The sequence below is a fragment of the Misgurnus anguillicaudatus genome, chromosome 16 (genome assembly GCF_027580225.2).
Source record: "Misgurnus anguillicaudatus chromosome 16, ASM2758022v2, whole genome shotgun sequence".
Classification (NCBI taxonomy): domain Eukaryota; kingdom Metazoa; phylum Chordata; class Actinopteri; order Cypriniformes; family Cobitidae; genus Misgurnus; species Misgurnus anguillicaudatus.
In genome coordinates, this window is record NC_073352.2 from 29545596 (window position 1) to 29571589 (window position 25994).

Consider the following 25994-nt stretch of genomic DNA (forward strand, 5'->3'; position numbering starts at 1 on the left):
TTTCAAAGAACTATAAACGATCCCAAACGAGGCATAAGGGTCTTATCTAGCAAAACGATTGTCATTTTTGACAATAAAAATAACAAATATACACTTTTAAAGCACAACTTCTCATCTAGATCCGGTCGTGATGCGCCAGGTGACCCGACGCAATACGTCATCACGTCAAGAGGTCACAGAAGACGAACGCCAAACTCCGCCCCAGTGTTTACAAGTGTTGAGAAAGAGGACCGTTCCTATTGTATGTCAACTGATACTAATTAATGTCTTTGTGTCAGTTTATTGTTTACAATGGTCCGCAAATGTGCGTTTTATATATGTAACACGTGACCTCCCTACGTCACTACGCGTTTACGTTAGGTCGCGCTGGACCGGACCTAGATGAAAAGTTGTGGTTTAAAAGAGCATATTTTTTATTTTTCTTGTCAAAATGACAATCGTTTCGCTAGATAAGACCCTTATGCCTCGTTTGGGATCGTTTATAGTCCTTTGAAACTCCGTTGAAAAAAACTGTTAAGTGTTGAGTTAAGTGTTAAGTGTTGGTGTCTATTAAAGTCCATTAAAATGAGAAAAATTCTGCAATGTTTATTTAAAAAAACATAATTTCTTCTCGACTGAAAATAGAAAGACATCAACATTTTGGATGACATGGTGGTGAGTAAATTATCTGGATTTTCTTTTAAGAAAATGGAATATTCCTTTAAAAAAATCTCTGCATCCACACGAACATGCAAAAACCTGGTATGAAGCGTTGTCCATAGCCTGCCAAATCAACAGACGGCGATATATCCCAAACCTTAAAGACATGTTGGCCAATCAGTAGCTATGCAGAGTTTCCCTTTAGCACGGCGCAGGCCAAAAACTCTGGTTTCACCGGCTACACGTTAATGCTGAAACCAGAGTTTCTAAAAATCTTCTAGAAAATTTTTTTAATAAAAATTTGGTTTCAGTAAACCTGATAAAGGCCAAACCGGTTAAAAAAAATACTCGTGTGCGTGTGGACAGGGCCTAAGTCACGTAACGGCAAAAACAACAACAACAATGGCGGATTATATGCTTGTGTTCATGCTGAGCCTATTAGCTTTACTGAAGCAAAATCTTTTGCTTTTTTGCTACTAAGGTGAGCAACAAATGATTATGGACATCAACAAGACATATGCACATGCTCCAAGTCTTCTTCTCAGTTTTTAACTCATTCCTCGACAGCCTTTTTTTTAAGTTTCCGGCAAGCGTGATTTTTTTACAAAAGTTTCACAAAATGGCTTCCAGAACAATTTCTTCTATAAATATATAAACACACAAATATTTCAAATGAAAGAACAGACCTTCTGCCTTCAAACAAACTATAAACAAACATACAAAACGGTAAAAAAAACATTTCATTCTATTTTTATTTTTTTCTCTGCTTATAAACTCTTAAATATGGGTATTTTTCTTCAAAAATGCAAATTTATTAGCAAAAAGTTGAAATAATTGCACTATTGTAAAGGAATTTAGTTAGAGATCAGATTCAGAACGATTATCAAAACATACACTGAGTTTAAAATTGGTAAATAACTTTTTTGCTTCATTTTTTTATAAATCCGTAAATGCAAATGTTTTCTCTTAATTGACGAGATAACTCGTCAATGGCGGGGAAAGAGTTAATGTATGTCTGTGGCAGAATTACAGCGCCACACACTGGTCTGGCATGTATACTACATTGATTTGAATGGTTTCTGTGCTTTCGTGTGCACATATTAAACTATATATTAACTAGATAAACTATATATTATACTACATTAACTAGGTGAATTACATCTGTGTATTGGACAGTACTGTTGTTTTTGTTTTGCTTAAAAAAAAAAATGAAAATCTTTGTTGTGCAGTTCCTCTCAAGCGGGTGGTGTTGGCAGTCGTGTGATGGCTCAGCTCCTTACTGAGATGGATGGAATCGAACAGCTTAAAGACGTCACGGTGCTCGCCGCAACCAACAGGCCTGATATGATTGACAAGGTAGAGATCTTCTACTACTACTACTACTACTACTACCACCACACACATGCACACATACAAACGCACACACACTTCCTCCTAAAAGCTCCTGCTGGGTTCAGTAGTTTCCTCTTCTTTCACCCCCTGAGTGTCAGTCATCAATGTGATTGACAGGTTGTGCATTATTCTCAGCAGGCAGCCTGTGGGAGTCGGATCCCCCCGCTCTGCTGGACACTTCTTACTTGACTGTAATTTACACTGCAAGTGTGTTTGTTTGTTGAGCTAAATCTGACACACAACTCTCTGGGATGTTGGGGGGAATTCTGGATAACAAAAAAACTATTCCTAAAGTAAATACTGTTTAATTGTAGTCATAACATTGGAAATCTATGTTATGCCCCCATATATATCTAAAGCCCTTTTATCTGAACCACGAATAGTGATGATGAGCTCCCTGATATTCGCTTCATTCCAGTTTGAAGACATTTTGTCATGAACATTGATCTGTTTTTTAAACCTTTGATTTGACTAATAACTGTGTCATTGCTATGACAAGTGTCATTACCACGAAACACTTTTTACATTGTGCCTGCCTTTTGTTCACACAGAAAGACATTATGAAGTTACTGTAGTTTGTATCAGATGACATCTGACCATTTGGTCTGATTGGCTGTTGTAGCTTTCTTTCCAAAGTCTACTGACACCCTAGTGAAATGGTTACATTTGTTCAGATCATTTCTTATCTTAAATGATCTTATCGTCCATCATTAAATGTAGTTGAAATATCAGTGTTGTTTTTTAGATTAGATTTAGATACTCAAAGTTTGTGTGAAGTTTAGATTTGGTGAAAGAGAGAGCGAGACAGATGTGAAGGTGATCTGGTGTTTCTCTTGGTCTAAATGTCTTTCAGCTCTTGTCTGCAGTGAGACGCACAAACACACTCTTAATGTGTCTCAATGTCTCATATTTTAAAGGGTTCAGTATGTCACTATCTAGGATATGCTGTCCGCTACCGCCGATGATTGTTGTAAACTTGTTTACAGTAATGCACAAGACAGAGGTCAAATCCAGATTGTTGCTGTCCCTTTGCCTTCAGTCTCATATTGTTTGCCTGTCCAGATAAACCCATGGCTTTATTTCCGTTTTTCTGTTTCAGGTCATACTGTATACACGTGAACTTTTCTTGACCTTTCTAGCAGTCATTGTGTTTGTTTAGTTGTTTAGTTGTTTATTGGGGGCGTTGTACCGAAACAAACTTACTGTCTTACTGCTGACACCTTGATTATACTCTCAGCTGTCACAATGCATTTGTATGCGCTCTCTCTCTCTCTCTCTCTCTCTCTCTCTCTCTCTCTCTCTCTCTCTCTAAAATCAAACAAAATAAGATGGAATTTAACTAAGGTGATAGAAAAACAATAATCACCTCGCAATTTAGTCACACATTTTTGTCTGTTCTAAATTTATTGTAATTTAACACATTTAACATTTTTATACTCTAATCAACATGGGCGTGGACAAATATGGATGCTTTATGCAAATGTAAGTTTATTATAAGTGAAAGAGTCAGCAAAAATTGTTTAGAAAAAATTACAGTTTTCTTAGTGGTTACAAATAAAATCACATCCATACCTTCAATCGCGGTACAACAAATAAATTTGGTACACACAAAGTCAAAAACAATATTAATAAATGTTTAACTGTTTTTTTTTTTGTATTGTTTGATTGACATTGAAACACAGACAGTTTTAAGAACTACTGTAATGTAAGGATCTAATGTTACACCGCAGATATTTTTCCCCAACAGTTAATCAAACATTTACTCTAGACAAAATTACAGTTTTAAAAATATCTGTTTTGACAAGAATTCACGCAGATATATATAGATATAATCTACTATACTATAAATTTGCATATATCGGGTCGCACGCCTGTGTACATGCTTCAGATATGTCAGTCAGCCTTGTCGCTCTTAATACCTCTTTAAATATCAATCAGGTCCCGAACTTTATCTCTCTTGATAACAATTTTAACATCAAGCAAGTCCTGCACTAGGCATGGGCCGGTATAAGATTCTGGCGGTATGGTAACCTTTAGCAAAAATACCACGGTTTCACGTTGTTGCGGTATTGCCATTGCAACACTAAAATGTGTTATTTTCAAATGCCAGGTAAAAATAAAGCCTTTAAATTATAATAAGCTTTCAAAAAATATATAATATTTTCGTAATGTATATTAAATGTAAACATAAAATCAATCACATGACTTAATAATTTAATAAATTCTGTATAAACACAGCTCATACCTATAAACAATATCACAGAACATTTTAGTGATTTTATAACCTTGACTGTTAAAAACCTCGGTATACCTTGAAACCGGTAACCGGCCCATGCCTATCCTGCACTTTATTTTCTGATTCCTGCATGTTTTAAAACCGATACCAAAATCTCAGACGCACATGTGGATGGACACGCATCATTTGTATTAAGCCTTTAGAAAACATACAAATAAAGATCATTTTAGATTGCTGACTATTTACTATCTAACTGTGCGTTCACACCAGACGCAGAAGACGTGGCAAACGCAAGCGATTTACATGTTAAGTCAATGCAAAGGCAACACAAATAGCCATCATGCGACGCGGATGGCGCGTTCCGTGTGAGTTGAGCATTGCCGCGGGAAACGCGATAGTTGAAAAATCTGAACTTTGCCGGAGATTCACGCAGCGTTAACCAATCAGGAGCTTGCTCTAGTAGTGACATGATTACAGGTAGCGAGCAGAGTTGCAGAAGCCCCTCCCATGATACGAATTTCCGCATGAATGTCTCGAATGACTAGAATTTCATGTGCGGCTTTCACGTGTGAATGAAGCGAGTAACCTCAAAATGTCCAACTAAGTGCGAATAATGCGTTTTTGCCGCCTCTACCACGTCTGGTGTGAACGCACAGTAAGGCTGGGTCTCAATTTATCCAACAATGTGCTAGATCGAAGTTCAAAAATTACGCGTTGCATTAATCGCACATTAATAAAATTTGTGTTTTTTTATTATAAATTTACGTTAACGCATTATTATTTTGACATCCCTAGTAATATTCTCATGTGTTAAAAGATCCTAAGATGCGAATTTTGAAATGGCTTTGCTCATTGTTTGTTTATGTTGTATTTCTTTTATTTAATTTTTTCACAGAAATGGTAAAACGCTAGAGGCTGTACTATGTTGTGAATAGGCTGAAAGATGTTTTGGCTGTGTAGTCACAAAATTAAATTCCGTTTAAAACATTGTGTTAAGCAAACCTATCAAGTATCATTGTCAACCTGAGGTTGATATGCAGTGGTGTACATAGTAGCTGGTTATACATCATGTCTGTTGTAACGCTGAAGCTGTATTAACCAATCAGCATCCAGGATTAAAGCTAGATCAGTTTTACACAGCAATAATTTGATTTCTGTTTTGAGATGCATGTTGTTGTATTTAGCGTCAGTGTTTCCCCACAGGATTTTGAGGAGACTGTGGTGGTGATGACGTCACCCGCTAATTAGCATATATGTGACGTCATCATGTCATGTTTGCGTTTGATGTAGTGTTTGCACCTGAAATATGTTTCACTTCTACTCTTTGATCTGTATCTGTATTTGATCTGTATTATATATCAAATTATATTTTAAGCCGAATTAAGCTGTTTTAAATAGTGAAATAAAAATGTAAATGGGAATCATTGAAAATTCTATTTGTGGGGGCCAGTGTTGATTCTGTGGTGGGCCACCACAAATAAATCAATGTATGGGAAACACTGAGCGTCATGTCTGGCTTTATGGTCCAGCTGGTTTTCAGTATTTTCTCAGAATGTGTAGCGCTTTTCTGTAGTGGATCTCACCCTCTTTTATTGCAATAAAATGCAGTAAACTTAAAGATGAACGCTGAATCAAAAGTATTAAGTTCATCAAAAGGCCGGTGCAGAGTTTTGTGGTCAGGAAATTGTTTAGAAAAACCTACAGCAGTTCTGTCTTTGACCGATCCAAACCCCCCAGTCTGCTCGAGTGGTCTGGTGTGACAAACCTGCCAAAACAGGAAGCACTTCATGCTTACAATAGGACTGTGAATACTTTTGGTCAATTTGCATGTTTCATAAATTGTATTGGGTTTTTGTTGGAGGAAAGAGGAGAAACAGTGCGGGTGTGAACAGGAAGGAAATAATGTGAGTTATTTGAAGGAGGACTATTAGGCTACAACATCCGTCTGTCATTTCGCCAGCTCTCTGTGTTTGTGTGTATAGTTGTGTGTTTGTCCTTGAGTGTGTGTGTGTGTGTGTGTGTATGAGCAGGTCTTTGCACAGTGGCAAGGAACACTAAAGTGTGTTGAGCCCCGAGGGACGTGGCTCAATGTGGTGAACAGGTAACTGGATCCACAGGGGGAGGGGGAAGGAACGGTCCTTTGTAGAGGACAGAGGTGGAATCCTGAATATCCGGCAGAAAAATCCTGACAGGTATCAAACTTCAAGCAGCCTGGCGGTGTCAGATTCCACAAAACAGCATTGCAAGAATGCTACTTATCAACCAATCAACACATGGCAAACAGAAAATGTTTTTCTTGAATTAGGCAATAGATATTCTCTGAAGTTTAGCGGCATTTAAAACAGTTTGTGTTTCGTCATTTACTAAAATGGGCAAATTAGTGTGAGAACGCAATTTAAAAAAATACATTTTGTGTTTAAAAACGTGCAAAAATCTAATTTCCATAAAACAAAATCTACAAAGACCAATGCAAATAAGCGTAGGGTTTAAGACCAGCTTTTTTAGGTGCTAAAGGGCCCATTTTTAAAAGATATAATATAAGTCTCAAGTGTGCCTAAAATTGGTTTGCGAAGTTTCAGCTCAAAATACCCCAAAGATAATTTATTATAGCATGTCCAAAATGCCTTTATTTGGGTCGGACCACCTTTAAATTCAAATGAGCTACAGCTCCTCACTACCTTACCAACAGATAGTAAGCGATTTCTGTAAATACAGTCTGAGACAAAAGTATATTTATCCACATTAGCGCTACAACGTGCTAACAAACACATTCAGAAAAAGCTTTTGGGTAGAATTAACCAGTAGATCATAGGCGGTGGGCGGGGCTTTATCAGTGTGACATCACATTAACAAGAGAATCAAAACAGCATGTCTAATGACACCCCTTTGGTTTAAGAGGGAATAAAAAGAAATAAGTTGGTGGATTTTTCACCGGGTTGTTGTGTTCTCAGACTCACCACACACATTTATGTCCAAAAGTGGATTTTGCATAATATGTGCCGGCAGGGTATCTCATTTGATTTTTAGTTATGCTGTTTAAAAGTCTCCTCACATCCTGATAGCAATCACTTTGTTAAGTTGTTTAAATGTGTTTGTAGAATTTTATTTCATCTGTGAAAAGCGTAGGACCAAAACATTTTCAACCAATCATAAATCTCGGTCCGAACGGACGTTGCCTTTTTTGTCCCTCATCCATAAGCGTAATTTGAATTCCACTGTGCAGCCTGTTCACGCAGACACCATACGTCATTGGCGCGTTCATGTGCACTCACCTCCCGTCTGTAAACAGAGGGAGAATGGCAAACTTTCCTGCTGAATTGACAACCTGCATAGGAGCCACAAAACGAAAAAAAAAAGCAAAAACTGCCTGGATCAGCAAAGAGCAAAAACCCAAATTAGCATCGGTAACTTTACTGCTTTACCACGAGAGGCAAATGGTCTGGAAGGGTCGTTGCACTGTTTATTTTGGTAAGGTAGGTACGCGATATGTTTGTATTGAGATGGATTCAGATATTCTGCTTTGATGAAACATTGTGTTGCTTATGAAATTTGTGTTCGTTTACGGATTAACGTAACGATATAGTTACTACGTGTACACAACCGAAAGCGTGCTTTAACTAATTCTGACGTAAACCAGTTGTTTAAGTTGGTTATTTTGGTAATGTTATTCACTTTCTACTGCAAAGTTTCTCACTGGTGAATGAGACATGAGATGTGGACATCTGGTCTGTGCGTGTTCATATCTTTTTGAAAGAGGCGTGAATTGGAATGGCGATTTAAAGGGGCAATAAGTAGGATTTACCCCCATCTAGTGGAGGAATTGTATTTTGCATTCAAACGAACATTGCTCTCTAGCTCCTCCCCTTTCCAAATGCGTGTTGCAACTACGGTAGCCGTTATGTAATCGCTGATCTCCTTGTCCGTTGCAGCTGGTTCACGTGTTCTGATTGAAAACGTGTTGTGGAGATGCGTTAGTAAGCTAGTGCTTTTTGTCCCCCTCTGCTATTATAGTTTATTAATACGGCAGAACGAGATGGAAGCCTCCTTGGACTTACACGTTCAATGTAAGTAAAGAGAAGAAATTCGGGGCTTACAAAGAAAAGTCAGGTCACTGGCAGAGGTCATTTAACACCAACGAGGACATATTTATGAATAAAGACATTGCACTGTAAAAAAATTCCGTAGAAATTGCAGCTGGGTTGCTGGTAACTTACCGTAGATTTAAATTTATAATTTTTACTGGCAACATTTTGTTCATAGTTAAATGAACATTAAACATTTACAAATCTTTGTCTTTACAGAGTAAAACTAAAAAAACAGCATCAAGCAAAACATTCTGGGAAACAAAATCTAAAGCAAAAAACAGAAAAAGGTTGATGATGATTTCTGGTTCCCAGAATGCTTCGCATGAGGCTGTTATTGTATAGTCTTACTCTGCAAAGTCAAAGACCTGCCAATATTCAAAATGTATTCAACTTTGAACAGACTCTTGCCAGTGGATAACATGGATGTAAATCTACGGTAAATTACCGTCAACCCAGCTGCAATAACATTGTAATTTCTACGGAATTTTTTTACAGTGTGATTTTGATTAATAAAACACTTAAAATCCTACTTACAGTCCCTTCAAATGGAGGGTGGGATCTTGATTTCATTGCTAGTTGGCTACCGTTAGCATTTTTCAAAATTAGATTCCCTACCTTTAAATAATAGCACAAATATCATGAACAAACACAAACCAGTGTTGTGTGAATCATTTAAATAATCTCCTCCCATAAAATTTTCATCTGAAAGGGAAACTACTACAAATGTGTATGCAATATTTTTTTTAACAGCAGAAGGGGCGTTTACATTTGCGCAAACTGTTAAATGTCCCTTAAAGGATAGTTCGGCCAAAAACGATATTAAACCCATGATTTACTCACCCCCAAGCTGTCCGAGTTGCATATGTCCATTGTTTTTCAGACAAACACATTTTCGGATATTTTAGAAAATATTTTAGATCTTTCTGTTGATTAAATGTAATTTTACGGGGTCCAGCCATAGTCCACGACCTTCAAGTCCAAAAAAAGTGCGTCCATCCTTCACAAATTAAATCCAAACGGCTCCAGGATGATAAACAAAGGTCTTCTGAGGGTAATCCGTGCGGTGTTGTTGTAGAAATATCCATATTTAAAATGTTATTAACGTAATTAACTACCTTCCGGTAGCGCCGCCATCTTAGTATCATCCGCATTCAGGATGAGCGCTTACGCAGCGTACAGGTTTCTCTGCTGCTGCTCTGTCCCCCCGCCCTCCGAATTTGTCATACGTCACTAAGAAAAGTGCGTACACTACGCTAATACTCTCTCCTGAGTATAAGATGGCAGCGCTCCCGGAAGGTAGTTAATTACGTTAATAAAATTTTAACGGATATTTCTACAACAACACCACACGGATTACCCTCAGAAGACCTTTGTTTATCATCCTGGAGCCGTTTGGATTTAATTTGTGAAGGATGGACGCACTTTTTTGGACTTGAAGGTCGTGGACTATTGCTGGACCCTGTAACATTACATTTAATTAACAGAAAGATCTAAAATATTTTCTAAAATATCCAAAAATGTGTTTGGCTGAAAAACGAAGGACATATGCAACTTGGACGGCTTGGGGGTGAGTAGATCATGGGTTTGGTGTCGTTTTTGGCCAAACTATCCCTTTAAAATCTAAAGTTTGTGTCATTTTAGTGTTTGTTGCTCTAAATTTAAATTAATTATGAATTTAATTAAAAGAAAGCAAAAATATGATTGCGATGATATTTAAAGTAAAAAGTTTGCTAAAAATTAGGGAGGGAACAAATTGTCATAAAAATAACATCACAATGCACCAAACTCATTGCCATTTAGGCTTCATTTACCTTCTGCTAAATATATTTTCCGATTCCTCCTTTTTCCTGAAATGGGAGCCAGGCATTTCTTGGTGAGCTTGACCTTACGAATGATACACGTCGAAAGTTAATTTTGTTTTGTCTGTTTTTGACTAAAAGCATGCTCTGGGTTTTCTGTGTCTCTGTTGTTGTAGTCTGTTGCCGTCCTTGTGTCACCTTCAACTTGAACGACGGTTAAAAACATTCCCTTTGCGTTCGGCTTAACGGAACTGGATTAAGATGATACAAAAGATCAGGCGACACACACTTACACGCACATACACAACGCTTCCGATGGTGGGCTTACTGCTTTAGAGAGAGCGAGCGATACACACGCACAGGGCAGGAAATGAAGGTTCTTTGTGTGCTGATATCTGGCAGGGATTTCAGCATGTGCAGTCTTGCCTTTAGTTGGATCAGAGGAGCAGAACGTCTGCCCTCCCCAAACACAAGTCCTTAAAGATTAAACCCTCTTTGCTCTCATCCTGTCTTCTGTCTTTCACCTGTCTACTGTCAAGTTTTTTGAAGTTTTTTGTCCTGTGAATTAAAGAGTTGTAAGTGCATTTCTAGTAGGAAACATATTTACATTTTATGCAGAATTTTGGCAATTGCATGAATGTAAAATCTGAATGCATCCTGAGGCCATAAATATTCATCTCTAGTCATGTTCAGTCAAAGTTTATTTACAAAGTACACAATACAGAGACAATTTAATCCGTTTAAAGTTGTTTTTACAGGATTACCACAGGCATGATAAACCTGGAAATATTTAACTAGTATTTTTTTTCAAGTTTGGAAATTCATTGGTAAAACTTTACTATAAAGTTTTTCAGCATGTATTTATTCTTGTTAATGTTAGTTAATCTCGGTTATTAGTAAATGCCAAAATTAGGTTGAACAAAGATTAATGAATGTTGTAGAAGCATTGTTCATTGTTAGCTAATGCATTAACTAATTGTTAACAAATACAGCCCTATTATAAAGTGTTATAACATTTTTTTGCTTATGTTGCTTACATTTTTTTAATTCTGATGAAAAAAATCACAGAACTAATTTTAAATAGTTTATTTGATTCATCATGGATTTATTCATTGGTCATAATGTGTTTGTAAGTCAGTAGTTAAGTTAATGTTAGGAATGTTTCAAATATTCATTTCTCTGAAATCCCCCAACACACCCCAGTAACAGATGGACAGGCTCATAAATCTGCCCTTCATAGTATGCTCCCCTCCAAAGCCCACCAGGGGCAGTTCTCCTAATAATACCCCCATTGTTTGGCCCAAGAGTGTCAGGATTCACCCTCCCCCTTTTAAAGTGGCCCACAGTCTGCATATTAAACCTTCTTACAGGTGGATTAGATGAAACATTGAGGATTGTGAATGCAGAAAAGCTTCTTGCAGCTGATGCTTTTTTCTTTAAAACGGAGCCAAAAGAAACCTGCTGGAGAACAAACCGGCTTTCATGAGAACAAAATCCAAACGTATAGTTTAAATCTCCATCGTCATCATCAGACGAGAGGCGTTAAAGAGTGGAAAACCATCCAATACCAGGAACACACACACACAGCTGATAGTCAAGAAACTTTATTACATGAATGATCATGGAAGGATCGCAGTTTTTCCCTGATTGATCGGTTTGGATTCTTAGTTTTTTTTTAAAGAATGTAAAACTGTATTTAGGCATAGATGTATAAAAAGATTGGTAATGACTTAAAGGGATAGTTCAGCCAAACATGATATTAAACCCATGATTTACTCACCCCGAAGCAGTCCAAGATCATGCATATGTCCATCATTTTCAGTTATTTAAGAAAATGTTTTATATCTTCCAGCTGATAAACAGTAAAGTTACGGGGTCCACCTCCTTCAAGTACCAAAAATTTGCATATATCCTTCCCCAAAGAAATCCAAACGGCTCCAGGATGATAAAAAAAGGTCTTCTGAGGGTAATCCGCGCGGTGTTGTTGTAGAAATATCCATATTTAAAACTTCATAAACGAAAATATCTAGCTTCCGGTAGCGCCGCCATCTTAGACTCCTCTGTATTCAGGAGAGAGTATCAGCGTAGTGTACACACTTTTCTTAGTGACGTTTGACAAATGCGGAGGGCGGGGGCACAGATTCGCAGCAGAGCAACCTCCATAAACTGCGTACGCTCTCATCGTGACCGCGGACGCGACTAAGATGGCGGCGTTATCGGAAGCTAGTTATTTATAAAGTTTTAAATGTGGATATTTCTACAACAACACCCTCAGAAGGCTATCTCGAACTATCCCTTTAAACGCGAATGTTATGTAAACCTCATTTATGCAAAAAACTGCTGAAAAACAACCAATCTCAACATAACACCGACTGTGACATTACAGTCATGATGTATGCCCCAACATTAAGTTAATTACAATGCTTAAAACAAACAAAGCTGTGACTGCTAAGTTCGCACTATATGCTAGTTAATGTTATATGCTAGCGTTTAGGCTGAAGTTCTACTATTGACGTTACAGTTATGTTTTGCAGGTCCATACTGAAAGCAACACAAACTTAACACTCAGAAACATCCACACTGAAAAAAATGATTCATTCAATTTATTTAAGCTACATTTAAAGGGAAACTTCACCCATTTGCATTAAGCTTTGTACCGTTAGAACCCCAGTCATGTTTTTGAATGGTCGTGCATCATTCCCTCAGTTTCCCCTGAGAGGGGAGAAATACTGATTTCAGTGAGGCACTTCCTTCTTTCAATGATGTAAAAATCGTCATTTTGCATCATTGAAAGAAGGAAATCCTGTATCTCTATTGAGTGTGAAAGACTACAGACACTCATTCCTCATTTTACCAAGGTGGGGGCTATGGGTGGGACCCACTCACGCTTCAGACCAATTACAGATCAGTGGGTGGGACTTACGAAAATATACGAACACAGACGGGAAAAAACGATCAGCCGCCATCTTTATGCTAAGCTAAGCTAAACAGAAGTTGTGGAGCGAGTCAGACTTCATGTTACAATAACAGTGGAAGTTAATCAATATGATATAGAAGAGGGTGATTTCACAAGCGTGATGCTCTAATCCGCTGTTCATTGCACCTTTATGAGCCACAATACAGCAAAGCGCTCAGGCAGATGTAGGAACAGAAGCCCGAGGAGTAGGCCGGAGCCTGGGCGTCTGCTGGGTAGAGGAGCCGGGGGAAGACACCGCAACCATCGGTCTCTGCTGCGTAGAGAAGCTTGCCTGTTCTCTCGCTGTGTGGCTTCTTTATAACATTTCTGCATCAGATAAGGATATGGACGTTCGTTTGGTGAAGGTTTCGAGGCAAGAGAGCAACTTTGCGCGCGTTTGGACATGTTTATTTCACATACTCGTTTGCTTCGCCTTCGACGAGCAAACGCGCTGCGGAGTATATGAGCTTGGACAGACTCGCGCTGTGTGCTTTCGGTTTAAGATTTCTGGATCAGATAAGGATATGAATGTTTGTTTTGTTAATGTTTCTGGGCGCGTGCTTATTTCAAAGACGTGTTTCGGTTTACGAGCACAAGCTCCAAGAGCTGAGGCAGCGCGTATGTGGAGATATTATTCAGGGGACGCGTTTGTGTGCAGGATGCAGGGATAAACGGACGTCTAACTAAAGTAAGTGTTTCTATTTTCTTTGTTATACTAAGGTGGCATTTATATACACAATAGCATATCTAGGCGGTGTTTTATATGTCTATATTGTGAGAGCAGTGAGGCTGATATTACACAGATGTAATTACAGTAAACAATAGACAAAAAGAAAATTGGTAAAACTAAATAAACATTTAAAATGCATACCCTTTTTTAACTACTTGAAAAGACATTTGAACTGCGGATCTGAAACCGCACGTTACTGTTTGAATAAGACTTTGCTACACACCAGACCAGAGTGTTATTGTGTGTACCACAATGTAACATCACGTTTAAAAGTAAGTCATGATTGGTGCCTGTCAGACACAGTGGTGGTGGCTATTTTCTTTGTTTTACTAACGTTGCATTTATGTACACAATATCATATCTGAGCCGTGTTCCGATTAATGGGAGTGGCTTGCAGTGCTGTGCATTGTGGTGCATAATGGGAGTTGTAGTTTTTCATACAAATGTGCTCTAAAGTCACATTTTGTCTTTTCTCAGTCAAATAGGCACACAATTCTACATTTATGTTACATTTTGACTACAAATATGACTCACTTTCCATAAAGATTAATGTTCCTATCGGTGAAATGGCCCTTTAAACAAAAGTTTTTTGTTTTGTTTTGTATTTCTATTTTTTTTTTAAATGTAGCTCAAATAAATTGATTGCGACCACTTACCTTAAAAAATTGAGTAAATTGAATGAATCGTTTTTTTCAGTGCATTAACAATCTTCAAACAATTCATTATTCCTCAAAATCTGTATATTCATCTTATACAGACTCAAACATAAGGTCTGCTTACACACACACACAGCTACTGAAATGAGCTGCTCTGTGAACCAGCCAATAAGAGCAGAGCTCAACATTATTATTCATGAGCCTTCCAAATAAGGCAATAACAGCTCTTTTTATTATAAAGAGAAATGCAAGGGTTGTAAATGGACATGTAAAAGTGTTTCTGGATCATTTTTGACTTAAAGGGATAGTTCACCCAAAAATGAAAATAATGTAATTAACGACTCACCCTCATGTGCCGGAAGAGAAGACAATGCTGAATAAAGTCGAAATTTTTGATGCTTTAACACATTCTTACTGACCCACTGATGTCACATGGAGTACTTTGATGATGTTTTTATTACCTTTCTGGAAATGGACAGTAAAGCGTACATAGATTTTCAATGGAGGGTCAGCAAACTCTCGGACTAAATCTAAAACATCTTAAACTGTGTTTCCAAAGATGAACGAGTTTGGAACAACATGAGGGGGAGTCATTAATGACATTCTTTTCATTTTTGAATGAACTAACTTACTTTAATAAATGTAAAAACCTTCTTTTTAGAAATCAAACAATTTAACATAGTGCATCAATGCATTATTTGGCACCTTTAAATTACATCCCATGCATTGCATACAGGACTGTTCTGTACTCATCTGTACTTATTTATACTCAGTGTGTCCTCCTATTATTAAGTTTTTAATTACATTTTTACATTACATTTTTTTTATTACTATTTTACATTTAACCTTTTGCCACTTTTTGCACCGTCAAATTTCATTGTTACTGCACTTGGTATGTAAATGTGTGTGTTAGACAAATGACCACTTGAGTCCTTATTTTCTAATGATTTCATGTTTGAATTAGTAAAACCATGGTAAAATCACTGTAATGCATGGCTATGACTCGTTTATTATTTTTATGTATATTAGAGATGCACCGACGTATCAGGCCCTGTAATCAGTAACGGCAGATAAAAGCATTTCTCCCGCTATTAGACATTGGCCGTATGTTTAAAATCAGATTGTAAAGCCAGTTATTAAAAGGAGTGGAAAAACGCATGAGAACTCATATTGTGCGTGATTATTTTGATTGGGTGACAATGACAACAGAAATCCAGTTTGTACGCTCTGCACTTCTAAGATTTTACAACATAATCATTTGAAGTAAAAAGCAAATCGGTATCGGTCAGTACTAAATAATAGGAATAGAAATTTGTATCGTTGCATATCAATTTTTTTTTAAGGATGTGGGATATGTCACAGCTAGCATAGCAATTGTTTCAATCAGCTTTCTTGATCGGTACCCTTGTCTAGCATTAGAAAATAAACGAAAGCCTTGTCTCCGAGAGCCGTGTCTGATGGCACCAGACCATCACAATCTACCAATAGTTTATTTACAGTTTAACTGGGGTATGAGAAACTATTTTATCATCTATGATATAATGACATACTGTACTTATGTCCTAAATCTCAGATGTTCTCAAGCTGACCTTGTCTCTCTTCCTGTTAAATACATCATCTTAAGGGCAAGTGCTGTGTCTGTCTGTCTGTCTGTCTGTCTGTCTGTCTGTCGTCGTCCTCTGGCTGACTGTTTATCCTCTGGCTCTTTCTCTGTCTTTCCTCTGTTAATTGCTCCCCTGTCTCACCGAGCGAAGAAGGCAGCCAGTGCTCAGATCATTATGTGCACAGTAATTGTAAACAGACTCACACACAGGAACTTGCCCTCTGTCTGTCTCTCTCGCAGTGTCTTACTGTGTCTTTCACTAGTTTAAATCTTATGATTGAGTCTGTCGTCTGTATCTTGTTAACATTTACTACAGTGTTACGTACAGATATGAATAAAGTGTGCGTTTGTGTTCAATTTCTCAGGTGAATAGTGTTTAGCGCTGTGTTGTGGGTAATAGGGACACACAAACACACACAAATGTGTTTCTTTATGTTCCAGAAAAGTTTTCAGTTTGGGAAGAATTGTTCTTGTGATTTGACTGGATTTCTGGCGGCGAGTTGCACTTTCCAAACCCTTGACAGATGTAAAACACGGCAGAGCAGTTCCTCATCCTGTTTCAGAGCCGCAAAATCTGTCTTTTTCGCAGCGCGGTGAGCTTTGGAGCTAAGAAAAGATGCAGCGCTTCCCTCTGAGCGTTCATTTCCAGTTCTGATTACAGTCTTCTCTTCCCCAAACACAAACACTGGGCTGGAAAAACAGTCCTGCCAGCGATGCAGATCTAACAAACCAGAGAGCAATTAGACCAGCGGAAGCCACTAATGCAGAACTGCATGCTTTACAGGTTGAGCCGTTTGAGGTTCTGCACGTTCCTCGACCCGAACACAATAAACAGAAGTGAGGATGTAGGTCTTGTTGCTGTTTTACTGTCAATAAAGCTTAAAGAAGACGTGCCGCTCTGCTCTCGCTCCACTTCTGGCTTTCACGTTTTCTGCGTTTACAGACTTTACTAACTTTACTACGGTGTTAACAGTAGCAGGAGATGACCAGATATGACCGTCACAACAAAACATGCAAATTAACTGGGTTCCCATGGGTCCTTGAAAATTTATGAATCTGTGGGGGGGAGTTCAAGGCCCTGGGAAGTTTTTGAAAATACACATACATAGATACAGATCATTGAAAGTGCTTGAAATCAAAGTTTTCTGGAAAAAATCCATATTACTCCCGGTGTAGTGTAGGATACATAACATTTCTAGACTTTTTAAGCACACGTGCTAAACTGTTCGCTTTAAATGCCTATATTTTCTGTATGCGAATGTTGATTCATATCAAAATGCTTTTTGCATAGTTGTGTTTGACACATGAAAACGTCTCGGGTTACGTATGTAACCATACACCATATGCGTAAAATGGACTATACTTCGGCCTTAAAGGAATATTCAATTTTCTTAAAAGAAAAATCCAGATCATTTACTCACCACCATGTCATCCAAAATGTTGATGTCTTTCTTTGTTCACTTGAGAAGAAATTATGTTTTTTGAGGAGAGCATTGCGGGATTTTTCTCATTTTAATGGACTTTAATAGACAGCAACAATTAACACTTAACTCAACACGTAACAGTTTTTTCAAAGGACTATAAACAATCCCAAACGAGGCATAAGGGTCTTGTCTGGCAAAACGATTGTCATTTTTGACAGGAAAAATTGCAGATGTACACTTTTAGAGCACAACTTCTCGTCTAGATCCGGTCCAGCGCGACCTAACGTAAATGCGTAGTGACGTAGGGAGGTCACGTGTTACATATATAAAACGCACATTTGCGGACCATTTTAAACAATAAACTGACACAAAGACATTAATTAGTATCAGTTGACATACAACAACGTAGGAACGGTCCTCTTTCAACACACTTGTAAACACTGGGGCGGAGTTTCGCGTTCGTCCTCTGTGACCTCTTGACGTCATGACGTATTGCGTGGGGTCAAGCTGGTGGATCACGACCAGATCTAGACAAGAAGTTGTGGTTTAAAAGGTTATATTTTTTATTTTTCTTGTCAAAAATGGCAATCGTTTTGCGAGATAAGACCCTTATGCCTCGTTTGGGATTGTTTATAGTCCTTTGAAACTCCGTTGAAAAAAACTGTTACGTGTTGAATTAAGTGTTAATTGTTGGTGTCTATTAAAGTCCATTAAAATGTTTTCCTCAAAAAACATAATTTGAAGAGTTTCGTTGCAAAACGAGATAACCACCGTTTTTTTAATTGTTCAGAATTCGCGTTTTTTGGTTGTGCATTCCAATTAATTTCAATGCAACTGCAGTTGGTTTGTTTTGATTTAAAACCTTCATAACTTAAAAAATACAGCTAAGTAGCACCATAAAACAAAATAATAACATGATAACATAATAATAAACATGTTTTGACAAAAATGTTAAAAAATGGATTTATCTCGTTTTGCAACAAAACTCTTCATTTCTTCTGGACTGAACAAAGAAAGACATCAACATTTTGGATGACATGGTGGTAAGTAAATATCTGGATTTTTCTTTTACGAAAATGGAATATTCCTTTAAGACTTCTATGCAGTACTGCAGTAGAGGAGAGCTGTTCCAGATAACCTGCTTGTTTTGTGTGTGTGTGTGTGTGTGTGTGTGTGTGTGTGTGTGTGTGTGTGTGTGTGTGTGTGTGTGTGTGTGTGTGTGTGTGTGTGTGTGTGTGTGTGTGTGTTTGTATGTATTGACTCAGCTATAGTGTAGAGGACAAAAATGGCTGGTAATGAGATAAATCTGATTCTCAAGTGAGTTATAAAACATAAAAGAGTAATATAAAATTGAAACATTTCCTGATGAATTATATTTATTTAAAAACACTGTCTTCCTTTCAAGAGCTCAGTAACATGTTGACCTCCACACAATCCTCAGCCTCTTTCTTTATTGTCTTTTTCTCCAATCAAGCAGGAATTATCTTCTTTCCGGAAAGCAAGTCGGCCACTAATTTTAGGCGCTCTTGATTGAGGCTGGAGGCTCAGGACGAGCCCACATCCGCCCGACCCACAGGAGCTAATTCCAACCAGAACACACAACATGTATTTAGTGCTCTAACACACACACACACAAGTCCAGCCTCTTTGTGTGTGTAGACATGGACGAGCTCCACCCGGGTGGGACGTGTGTGAAAACAGTGTTTCCATATTTTAGGAGTAAGAGTTTTGTAGGGACCTTTGTGTGAATGAAGTTCTCATCCCATAATGCACTGCGGATTATAAATAGAAAATTATCTTCTCACCCAATTTTATATTCTTATAAATATCTTAATACTTTTTAAAATCTGTTGAAAAAATTCAGATTTGTGTCATTTCTACAATTCTATGTAGACTGAGAGGATGCAATGTGGATGGATAATGTATTTCCCAAATAACTTTTCACTTCTACTTCATGCTATTTTATTGTTGCTGTTATAACAAAGTTACTTGCGTCATGTATCACATTTTAAGTCACTCTTAATATAAATGTTTGTCAAATACAAATGTTAAATGTATAAAATCTTGAAGACATAATTTGCTTTATGGAAAAGTATCTCCTGACAGATCTGAGATTAGATATCTTTTCTGCTCTCAAAAACTTTGTAATAGAAAAGAAACTACAGTATAGTAGAAAAAAATCATAGTTCTACCGTAATATTTACCACAAAATCAATAAGAGTTTATTAAAAGAGACAAAAAACTGTTTTTTAGAAGAAGCAGTGGACATCATGGGAAGGTTTTGATGTTCTTTTAAAGTTCTGTTAATACATTATTCTTCTGGCTTCATCTAAACATTGTGTTTCAGGGCTCAAAATTAACTTTTTTATTTGGTAGCACTGGTGCTCCCAACTTTAAAGAGTTAGGAGCACCAGCAAAAATTTAGGCGCATTTATCCAAAAATTTAAAAGCACCACAACTACAATGTAAATGTTAATAGATTTATTTTATTAAAAATAAAACACCACCACCGGGCTTTACACATCCTATGGCCAGCATTTAAAAGTTGGTCTTCTATTTTATTTTATTTTTTGCTGCATAAATTCCTAAATTAATACCAAATGCTGTTGAAATAGTATAGCAGCAATAATAATTTAACAATTACAGGTAACATGATTAAGATTACATAGAAAATCTAGCAAACACGTAAAACACTGATTAATTGTGACATTACAAAAGTGACCCTAATATAGAAGGCTAATATATATTGGTATTGATAACTGCATTACCAGGATGCTTTTACTACTAAATAGGCAATGTTTTAAAAAATACAATAAAAACATACCATCAGCATTGTCGTATTCCACAGCAACATGGACCACAAGGATGTTTGTCAAATGTCCATTCACCAGCGCATGCGCACATACACCATCAAACAGACAGGAGGTCGGTGTCTCCATCAATAATAAACACATTTGTCATGACACGTCTTGTGTTTTTGGCACTTTCGCCATGTTTAAGCAAGGTACGTCTGGCGCTTAAAATGTTTTGATTCCGCCATTAACGCCGTTTTACAGGATTTACAGTAAACACAGTAAGTTACATTTTCATAGCGAAGACACTCGAAATCTTTAAGCCACTCTGAAAGGTTTAACGTCAACTCGTATTTTCCGGTGGTGGAGTTACATTTGAATCCGGATCGTCGTCATAAAATACAGTAAGAACCTTGGCTGTAATCGGCTCGCTCTCGTCATGCTCGCGACGCGTTCGTCTTTTCACATTTCCGCGCTCCACGGCAACAAGGAATGACTGACGCTCATATTAGCCAATCTGCGGTCTTCATTAAACGCAAGAACTTAATGGTGAAATTTGATTGGTTATGTATCGTTGGAGAGAACACTGAACCTGGGACAGCGCCAGCACGCAGGATCACAATCAACTCGCGTCACAACAAAATGGGCAGTCGCACAAATGCTCCCAAATATATTTTAAAGGAACACGCCCACATTTTGGGAATTTAGCTTATTCACCGTATCCCCCAGAGTTAGATAAGTCCATACATACCTCTCTCATCTCCGTGCGTGCTGTAACTCTGTCTGACGCAGCCCCCGCTAGCTTAGCTTAGCACAAAGACTGGAAATGCATGGCTCCAGCTAGTATACTGCTCCCAATAAGTGACAAAATAACGCGATCATTTTCCTATTTATGTGTTGTGATTTGTATAGTCAAACCGTGCACAAACAACAAGGTGATATGAGACACAGCGATCCCCCAACAGCATACACACTGAGAACCACATTATCCGAAGACGAAGCACTGCCGCATGGGCGGAGCGATCTGCACAATTCTGACCGAACTCTCTGCTCCTCACCAGGGGCTTCTCGTGTGCTGCGAGCAGATCACTCCGCCCATGCGGCAGTGCTTCGTCTTCAGAGAATATAGTTCTCAGTATGTATACTGTTAAAAGATCGCTGTGTCTCATATCACCTTGTTATTTGTACACGGTTTGACTATACAAATCACAACACATAAATAGGAAAATGATCGCGTTATTTTGTCACTTATTGGGAGCAGTATACTAGCTGGAGCCATGCATTTCCAGTCTTTGTGCTAAGCTAAGCTAGCGGGGGCTGCGTCAGACAGAGTTACAGCACGCACGGAGATGAGAGAGGTATGTATGGACTTATCTAACTCTGGGGGATACGGTGAATAAGCTAAATTCCCAAAATGTGGGCGTGTTCCTTTAAGGTCGCACAGATTAAATTTCGGTCGCATATGCGACCAAAATGGTCGCAATTTCGAGCCCTGTGTTTGGATTCACATACAGTATTACTGTCTTTCTATTTCTGCAGTTTTCATACTGTACATTGTTTGCGTAAAATAAAGGATTACTCCACTTTCATAAAAAATCCCGATAATCTCAATCACCCCTATGTCATCCAAGATGTTTATGTCTTTTTGTAGTTTAGTCTAAACGAAATTCAGTTTTTTAGTAAAGAATTACAGGATTTTCTCCATATAATGGATCTCAACACAGGGTTCCCACATGTCCTTGAAATCCTTGAAAGTTTGTGAATCTGTGTAAAAAATTTCCAAGGCCCTGGAAAGTTTTTGAAAGCATAGATACAGGTCATTGAAAGTGCTTGAATCTATTTTATGCAAGAAGTTTTCTGTTAAAAAAAACATATTATTCCCTGTGTATTGTAGGATAATATCATAAAAATTCTAGACTTTTTAACTGTTAGTTTTAAATGCTTATATCTTCTGTACGCGAATGTTGATTCATCCCAAAATGCTTTTTTGCATAGTTGTGTTTGACACATGAACACGTCTCGGGTTACGTATGTAACTGTTATTCCCTGAGAAGGGAACGAGACGCTGCGTCTCTCTTGCCATAATTCCTGCGTCCCTGTAACTCCGTCTTTGGCAATATATCAGATAGCGATCCTGCGTCACCCTGTCTTTGTCGTTAAGCCTCACCATTGGTTGAATTTGATATACACATTCAGACGCACTTAGCCCTAGAGGCGTCCCCAAAGTGTCACCGCAGTGACGCAGCGCGAGTTCCCTCGAAAGGAAACTGTAATAATGCATCTTAAAAAGTAACACGGTGTAACCTTGCTCTCACTTGAAATGTGTCCCCACATTTAGTCCTTGAATTTATATTGGAGCTGGAAAGTCCCAGGTGTGGGAACCCTGTGTACATTCTTAAAAATAAAGGTGTTTTACAATGCCATGTGGCTGAATGGTTAAATAAAGAGCCCTTTTGTTTCATAAAATGTAGTAAAAAAGTTCCTCCATTTATTTCTTATATTTTAATAATCTAAGCACCTTTGACTGAATGTTTTTTTTTTTTTTTTTTGAGGAACCAAAAATGGTTCTTCTGTTGCATCGCTGTAAAGAACATTTGAAGCATCTTTATTTCTAAGAGAGTAATGTTTATTTCTTGAATGTTTGTTTACTGTGGTAGCTGATTGTGTAGTGGGCACTGCTCACATATGGTGCAGATGCACTTTCGGCAGCTCGAGTTCGAATCCCGGCTTTGCCGATCCTGTACCCTTCTCTCCACCCTGTAATTGATACTGAATATTGATGTAGTGAATGAAAGATGATTGTTTTGTTATGAAGATTTTATTGGTTATCAGTACCTGAATAACCATTCATGAAGCTCTTTTTTCATCTGGTTTGTGTCTGTTAGTTTCCAGCCATGACACACTTCCCAGAATTCACTCTTTACACAAGATGGTGTGCAGGTGCGATTGGCAGCACTCCTCTCTCTCTCTCTTTGTTAGTCTGTCTGAAAATCTGCTCCACATCTGTATGTGTATTGTATTTGCAGGTGTGTGTGTGTGTGTGTGTGTGTGTGTGTGTGTGTGTGTGTGTGTGTTTTGATGATGTCACTGTCAGGTTGGCACAGATCATTAGATGCAACACTTCAAAGAGTCGAGCAGAGACGAATGCCCTTCACACAGATACACTGACAAGTGTTTGATACTAAAGTGTTTGTGTACTAAACACATGCAAGATGCTCATATCATGCAGCTTGTTCATGAGAAATGTGAGATATTATTTTTATCTGGCAGACCATTAAATAACCTGGTTAAAGTTGTCTTGAATCGGCTTATAGCGTGACTGTATGTTGTTTGCCACATGGACACAGGGTGGACAGGAGATCATCTCCTGTTTTTGGGTGGAAGATGGAAACTGTGTGTGTGTTTATGAGCCGTATAAAGGTCACACTATAACTGTTTGTCTCTCAGAGGAAGTCCCCAGAATTGGGAATCCCCGGCTTACTGTTTTGGAGTACAGACAGACAGACAGACAGACAGACAGACAGAAGCTACCTGCTAAGAGAGAGAAAGATAGAGATCTGTACCTGTTTGTCCTTCAATTTTTCAATATTCAAATTAAAGGTACTTTATTGACATGACTGTGTGTATTGCCAAAGCATTATTTATAAAACAAGAAACATACAATAAAACAAAAATTAGAAAAATTAAGGTGGAATTAAGCTTAGGTGCTGGGTGATGGATAAGTACTTTTGCAGATTAAATAAAATGGAGTCAGAAAATATTTACAATATAAAATAGACTTTGAAATATAAACATTTGAACTACTTCTCTGATGCATGTGTCTGTGTTTGCATGTGCGTTCATTATGTTTTCCTTGAGGCAGAATGGTTTTATTTGTATAACAATGTCAATCAAACTAAATAAACCACAACAAACAAAACAATGAAAGAACAGATGATGGCAATATTGTAATACCATATAGAAGTTAATTGCAAAACTCTTGACATTTTTATGGAAACCAGTCAACTGGTCACGAATATAATAATTAAATAATGTTTAATAAGAAAAATACCCCCCAAAACATAATACATAAAGGAATAATTCAAAACCGGCACACAAAACGGTGAAAACACAATGAAGGTCAAAATCTTCTTATTTCCATATGAAAATATTAAAGATGCTCTGAGCGAATTCACTCATTTTAGACCATAAAACATTTTTTGTTACATACAGCAAACATATCCTCACTATTTGCTTGCTGCCTGACCGCTGATCAAACTGTGAAAAAAGGCGATCTCTCCACAAACTGCAATAAAAACAAAGTGGCCAAACCTACTACCAGAAACGATAACAAAGTGTCCCAGCCAATAAACCACAAGAAGGATTTGGGAGTGGGGGTTAGGCGCGTTCATGAAAGCACGGAAGGGAGGGGGAGGAGGAGGAGTTAGCTACGCTCCGTTTGTTTGAAAACAGTTCAAACATCAACAAAAAGTAACGTCACACAGATTCACTTAGAGCGCCTTTAACAAGTTAACAAAATAAAAAGTTCATCGCTGTCACATTGTTTTCTGTTCTGGACTTTCTTCTGCCCATTATGTGTGTTTTAACTCACTGGTCATCAGTGTTGGGGAAAGTTACTTTTAAAAGTAATGCATTATAATATTAAGGTACTGCCCAAAAAAGTAACTAATTGCGTTACTTAGTTACTTTTCATGGAAAGTAATACTTACGTTACTTTTGCGTTACTTTTGCATTACATTTTTCTTACTTTTCTAAGGCTTGATCTCTTACAGGCCTTGTAGGTGTTTTTATGACTGAGAAGTTCTGCATTCAGAAATTGCATTTTCCATTGCAAAAATGTCGAGCTCTGGCCTGCCATCTCCGTTTCTAACTCAAACTGTTCCTGCTCGGGTGCGAACGGATAAAGTGCATTATTTTATGTAACTACATTCAATCTAACTCAGAACATTATTATAATTTTTTTTAAATCAAATTAATTAAACTGAAAAGTAACTCGCATTACTTTTTTTTAACCTGATAAGGAACACTGTGCCGTACACGGTAGACCCCCTCCCTTGCACGTGAGGCTGCATTACGTCATTGTAACTTTGAAGCATTAAATCTTCAAAATATACGGTCATGCGGCACATCGTTGTAAAGCTTAGACTTTCGGGATTCCATTAATCGCACACACAAAGCATAATATGATTTTTAGCAGTCATAAAACTGTAATCTAGTTCTTAGTTACCTGAACCGGGCGGCGCCGATTTAGGATATTTACTTACCTTCAGAATCTTCCCTTTATCCGCTTCGGTGAAATTGTCCAAAACAAATTGTTCATAAATCACCAAAAGTCCAAGGAAATGGAATATCCAAGCCTTTTAATCCAAAACGATTTGTTCATCTCACAATCTTAACGTTTCTGACCGAATACCGATATAAATAGTGTATACAATTAGTTCACTAACGGACATTCGTTCAAATCTCACTTTTCATTCACGATTGATAATGAATATATTCGGATGTCACGTTTATTGTGCAACGTCTGAGGAACAAATACGCCCCCTTGTGGAATTTCAGCCGTTCCATAAGAGGCTACAAGAGCAACTCAAATATTAATGTGTACATTTATAAAGTAATGCGTTACTTTACTCGTTACTTCAGAAAAATAATATTATTACGTAATGCGGGTTACTTGTAATG

At 37.7% G+C, this 25994-nt stretch overlaps 1 protein-coding gene across 3 annotated transcripts in view; it reads left to right on the top strand.

Moving 5' to 3' along the window:
- afg2a (AFG2 AAA ATPase homolog A) overlaps positions 1-25994 on the top strand; it is a 64295-nt gene that overhangs the window by 19962 nt on the left and 18339 nt on the right. For all 3 annotated transcript variants that reach the window (XM_055177291.2, XM_055177292.2, XM_055177293.2), the window contains one exon: positions 1869-1995. In XM_055177291.2, coding sequence (XP_055033266.2) covers positions 1869-1995 — 127 coding nt within the window. The remainder of the gene's footprint in view (positions 1-1868; positions 1996-25994) is intronic.